The 5,979-nt window shown below is 35.4% G+C and overlaps 1 protein-coding gene across 2 annotated transcripts in view; it reads left to right on the forward strand.

Moving 5' to 3' along the window:
* Nucleotides 1-4,125, forward strand: part of LOC119634740 — a 51,213-nt gene extending 47,088 nt beyond the window's left edge. For both annotated transcript variants that reach the window (XM_038029079.1, XM_038029080.1), the window contains exons 5-15: nucleotides 564-677; nucleotides 762-899; nucleotides 1,147-1,284; nucleotides 1,349-1,455; nucleotides 1,521-1,648; nucleotides 1,711-1,830; nucleotides 1,908-2,053; nucleotides 2,123-2,306; nucleotides 2,361-2,728; nucleotides 2,787-2,984; nucleotides 3,052-4,125. In XM_038029079.1, coding sequence (XP_037885007.1) covers nucleotides 564-677; nucleotides 762-899; nucleotides 1,147-1,284; nucleotides 1,349-1,455; nucleotides 1,521-1,648; nucleotides 1,711-1,830; nucleotides 1,908-2,053; nucleotides 2,123-2,306; nucleotides 2,361-2,728; nucleotides 2,787-2,984; nucleotides 3,052-3,170 — 1,760 coding nt within the window. In that variant the 3' untranslated portion in view covers nucleotides 3,171-4,125. The remainder of the gene's footprint in view (nucleotides 1-563; nucleotides 678-761; nucleotides 900-1,146; nucleotides 1,285-1,348; nucleotides 1,456-1,520; nucleotides 1,649-1,710; nucleotides 1,831-1,907; nucleotides 2,054-2,122; nucleotides 2,307-2,360; nucleotides 2,729-2,786; nucleotides 2,985-3,051) is intronic.
* The last annotated feature ends 1,854 nt before the right edge of the window (nucleotides 4,126-5,979 follow it).

Here is a 5,979-nt window from a genome sequence, read left to right on the forward strand (position 1 = left end):
AAAAATAAAAAATAAAAAAACAAATTTTATATCATTTATTGATTTTTAAAGGCATATGTTTACTTATCATATTGAAAGTATGTTTGTTTGTATATTTCACTAAAATATATATACGTATGTATATAAAAATATTTATATGCACGTTAAAGAATTATTAGAGAGAGAGAGTCGAATTTACTAAAACAACATGTCCCCCAATGATAAAGCAATTGCTTGCTATCTAATCTTTAATGAGGAGGGAAACAAATGTTCACAAATGTTACTCGAATTATTAATTCTTTAAAAGTACATATAAATATATATTTTTAATCTTAATTTTTATTTTTAATATTCATGAATATATTATTGTTTTGTAAAGCAATTAAGATCTTTATCGTTTTAATTTTATTTATAATTTCATCTATATATGTATGTATGTATGTATGTATGCTTGCCGCATAATTATTTTTCATATTAATCTTTGACTTGAAATCGAGTGCGAAAATGTTGCATTAATAGTTCTCATCATTTTCCATCTTCTCTCTGTGTTTGTTTTTGTGCTTTAAAAACTTTATGTCCCCCAGATTTTTGTAAGGGCCGTGAAACATTACAGAATCTCTGCGATCAAATACCAGGCGATGCTTTATTGTATTCGCTGTTTAGGGAAAGTGCCGAACCTGTCAAATGTCCCCTAAAAGGTTAGTTACTTAGTTAATCTTCTTATCGGTTTAGCAGGAGAAAAAAATAAATAAATAAATAAATAAATTATCGTCACATTCCAGGTCCCTTCATTTTCACTTACAATCGTGGGAATGGTGAATGCAAGAGCCCCGTTTCAAATATCGAAAGTTGCACAGAAGATAGCCGATTGCTGTTAAGTTTTCAAGCCTGTCCTGACGTAGTGGGGACAGAAAGCACTGGTAAGTTATTCCCTGAAATCCCGGCGTTAATATGCTGGAAACTCGTCAAACGAAGAAATGAACGAACGGTTCCTGGTTATAACCGGCATCCATAAGTTTCCACTATACGACTATGTTGTCGCCATTTTTTTATTATACATGTACAGTTGTAAGAATGCAATCTTTCAAAGTTCAGCCAGCCAATAGCTGATTTGTCAGATTTTACAGTAACTGCTTTTTCAGTGAAATTATTTCGAAATACTTATAGTTGAGGAGTTGACATGTCTGGCAACATGGAAAGATGGTAATTCACGTTATCTTGTTGGCTTGGTATCACATCATCATGCTATATCGAATGAGGAGCGCTATCGTTGTTTTGTTTATGAAAAAATTTCCTCATTAATGGGTAAGCGAAGGCGTGCCTCTTTCAATTTAATCAGGCATCTAAGTATTATTGATATCTAATCCAGATTTAGGACATTTCACTGGAGGTCCTAGCATGTTGAGTTCCAAGGATGCCGAATACAAATTGGCACAATCGGGGGACGCTACCTGCAATGGCTTAGATAGCGCAGAGGTAAACAAAAGACTTTTACAATGAAAAAGAAAATAGTTCTTCTATACAAGGGCAACAAATTTCAGGTGGGTTCTCGCATTATGTCGTTACGAAAGCCTCCAGTGACAGAAAGATGCGATTTTCCGATGTGGTTTAAAGGCCCCCGCCATTGGCACGTACTAATGGGAAATGCTGTTTACAATTATCATAGCAAGTGAGCTCTATGGACACAATTGCAAGACAACGGAAACACATTTAAAAATTATTCTGTTTTAGTGACGGTTCTATTCATATCATTAAACCTAATGGCTATATGGAAACGCGTGCGCTGTGTGAACAAATTAATAAACAAACTTCCACCGAAATGATGTCCGTAGTGCACTACACTACCGGATGGTATGTCTTTCTTTAAGTTTGTTTATTTGCTTTTCATTTCACTTTGTTTCTATTGTACTATTCACGTCACATCGCAGTCAGTCGGGTTTCATGTGTATGATGTTTTATCGCCGTGATATCCATGTTATCGAGATACAAACTGGCAAGCCGGCCGTTCGTTTAGAAGATGCCTGTGCCCCTGATCATTTTGATATTTCCAAGACACCTTACACCACCCTACTCGGCAAGACCAAAAATAAAGTACTCGTCTCATATCAGTTTTTTATTTGCCTTCTTTTGTTTTATTTTACAGCCAGTAATCCGGATCCGCAAATTTGCCCCATGGAAGGCTTGTATAATCTACGTGGAGCTATCGGTCCGCCGTATTTAACCACGCGTCACAAACGTAATCACAATAACAAAATTCACGGTACGCGTACGCATCATCACCAATTAGATAGCATTGAGAGCAGCGGTCGAACCTATTTACATAAAAGGTGAATTGATAACGACTTTCACGGAAAGCATTTCTCAAAATCTAATTTATTTAGGCATAGCACTCTGAGTTTTCGGAATACAAATTCCAACGATAAAAGTACATGGCACTCAAATACACGTGGTCTACCTATACGTTCTAGACGTGATGCTTTCACTACCACGAAGCCCTTCAATAATCAAACACGCGAATTCGACCCAAATGATGGAAAACAAAAAATATTAGTTGTAGATACAAACCGATCTGCTGGCAGGTTAGATGTTTTCCAAAAAAATGATGAAGAAAATGAGTTACGCATGCGCAGCAGACGCGATGTACCGGAATGTATAACAAATTATAAAGCCCAACGCCAATTCTGGTTGGGCTGCACCGAACCAAATGTGATTGACGTGCGCCCCAAGTGCAATGACGAGGGAGACGAAGGTGAATAATAAAAACTGTACAAGCTTTGAGTTGAATATTATATAAATCCTTCTAATAGAATATTCATGCCATGGATCTTGGGTGGAAAATGCGACGGTCTTCATAATAGCGAGACACAAAGGCACGAAACATGGTGTCTGCATTAGCTATCGTCCTACAGAAGGCACAGCGGCCATATTAGTAATAGGCGATGCATGTTACAGAGGTACACAAAAACCTCCTGAACATCATTTAATGGCTAATCTATCAATATATGGTAAGTGAATGTGATCTCCACAAATACCGGTTTTAACCAATGCCACCCTTTCTTTTCTGCGCTTAAGGCAAATGCGGTGAAACTAGGTCAGCCTCGTCTGGCATAACGATTATTAGTTGGTTGCATTTATTGAGCATTAGTGTTCTATTAACATTTTCGAGTCAATTGTCCGCACGGTGCAGATGATTGGAAAAACTTGCTAAATTACTTCAATTAGAGTATAATCGCGATCGCAACTCGTTCACCTTTAACGAACACGTAAAAGAAAAAAAAGGAAAAACTTACATACAGTTCATGAAAAGTCTTAGTTCTAAGAACCTAGCAAAGAGAGAGGACACGATAATTGCGAAAAAATTGGAACAAATGCTAGAAACACAAATTGAAAGAGAATTCTCGCAAAAATATTTTCATTGGCAATTTTGCTTTAATTTCAAAGCGCACCTCGATATAAACAAAGAGAAAAAAGAAAACAAAGCAAAGTGTTTTTCGAAGATCTAATATAAATAAGCGAATGACTAAATTAAAAATTAAATTAAAGAAAAAAAAATTGGATAAAGAATATGAAACAAAGCAAATGTAAATAAATGTTTAGAGTCGCATTACGAAGTGAACGTGAACGCTTAACGTTTAAAGAAAATTATTTTAAATATATTTTAAAAAAAAGCTTGATTTTTAAGGTTTGTTAAAACATTTTCATTTTTTGTAATGAAGCTTTTTATATATACATATATTTTTTTTAACTATTAAATAAACCTTAAATATGGACGGATAACGCAACAACCGCATAAGTAAAAAAGTAAAGTAACTATTGTACATAAGAATAGTTTGATGTAAATAGAAGCAATTTCAATTTTGTGAATTATTATTGTCTTGCAAAATGGCGGTTTTTATTTTTTTTTTTACGCATATTTAATTGGGTGTGCTTCTTGTAATATACTAATCATTTTTAGTGCTTGATAGTTTTCTAATATAAATTAGTTAGAAAACTACACTTAAACATTAAATACACCGTAAGCTTTTAACTTTTAACTCATGTTAGTAGTAATAAGTTCGTTTTATGTTGTTAAAAAAGAATTCTGTCGATAGCTTAAAGCTAAGTATAGAAAAAACAAAATCCATCAAGCGACGCTGCAAAGATCTACATGCATTTATTATTAAACTTGAACAAGTGAACAAATTATAGATGCGACTCTACTCAGAGGTTCCACCGTCTGTCGTGCCGCTTTAGCAAATCATGAAATGCACATCTCAGCCATTACAAATTCAATTTGATTATTTCGCCGGCATGTATGGCACGTTGTGGTGTTGTCTAAAAATCACATCTCAATCTTCTACTGTCCGGAGTCTTCCGCTTACTCTTAACACTTGGGCATATCATGGGTTCAAGGTTATATTGTATGGGCATACGGGGTCGCAGACATAAAATAGCTGTACTTGTGCGTCAATTTCAAGTAAGCCCATCAGAGCAACACGGCCCTATGAAAGGACTCGCCACAATCCAAAACACGTTCGGGTGGCCTAGCGATTTAATGACACTTGTTTCACGTACAAAATCTGCCACAGGTCGTGAAACTTTATCAATATTTTATATACACTCAATGCCGTTCATATTCCACGATTTGTTGTGTACGATTTAAATTGAATTTATTGCACAAACTTGGTTTGTGGGTATCCAGGATTCGCTCCAAAATGTAGCTCTTTGATATTTTTCTTTACATTTCTTCTTCTTTTCTCCGTTTATCAGTTAACTCGAACGAGATTCGACTTTTGCTTCTATAACTTGCTACAAAGTACCACAGACGTATGGCTTATCATTATGCCGCGCACGCGCATTCACGCACATTCACGCGCGTCAAAAATTACGGCCAAGAAAGCGTATTTCACCTATCTATTGATTGGTTGGTATTGCAAGTTCCCCAGTTTTATTGGGTTTACATTTATTGACTGTTTTTCTCTCTCAGGGGTTATATTACACTTGTTGAATTTTCCCATTAAAAATCAACGCAATGCCGGTAGACATAGATGATATGTTAGTGCAAATCCTGTTGAAATCCTTTTCTTGGCTAAAAGCAATACATTTTCGACTTGTCTGTTTAATTATTTGCTCTTTTGTATATGTGTTCTTATTCCTCTCAATGCAAAAGAAAAAACTTGGTTGTTCTTCGCTTATGCAAAAAAATAATAATAAAAAAGTAAACAACGTTAAAGAGAAACTTTCTGGGGATCTAAAAAGAGAAGGACAAAAATAAAAGCAGGACAATACTCTATGAATGGTTACTTTTCCTTTGCACCTGAAGTTTCTAAACTACTACATAATTGTTATACTACTACACAGAAACTGTGTGTGTTCCAAAACAAAAAAAAGAAAAAGCAAAAAAATAAATAAATAACTAATTAAAAGAATGAAACTGTACATAAACTAAACGAAGTTAAGTGAATAGCACTCAGAGTTATATAAAAAATAGAAAGTTCGCTTCTTCCAGAAAATGCGCGAAGGTGAAAACTATGCAAAGTTTCCGCTGCAAACACTATTTAAAACCTCTCCCTACGCTAGAATGAGACACAAGAAGGGGATGGTTTTGAAGTTGTCTTTCGCTACGATGCCAGGAACGGAGCTCATAACGCTACCAAATGCTATTTATGCTAAGAAATGAAATTTTCTAACGGTTTCCTCCATACGAATGGCCACTTGTAGCCAAAGTCAGACTCCAAAGTCCAATAGACTTATTAAAATTCCCCTACGTTCGGACATCTTGCAATAATTCATGTTTGCGACTCGCAAACTTAAGTATTTTCAATCGCTTCACGTTTCGCTTGAGAACAAGAGTCTGAACCCCATCCACTACTAAACGATTAAACTTGTGTTTGCAATGTTCGCGTGTAGCAAGACTTCAAAGTTCACCTAATCGCTAGAGATTATTCCGTGAATCGTTTTACGTTAATTTCCTCTATTAACTCTGGCGATGTTGCTAGAAAACGGGAAGATGCCCGATTT

This window comes from Glossina fuscipes, unplaced genomic scaffold (assembly GCF_014805625.2).
Source record: "Glossina fuscipes isolate IAEA_lab_2018 unplaced genomic scaffold, Yale_Gfus_2 3, whole genome shotgun sequence".
NCBI classification, from domain to species: domain Eukaryota; kingdom Metazoa; phylum Arthropoda; class Insecta; order Diptera; family Glossinidae; genus Glossina; species Glossina fuscipes.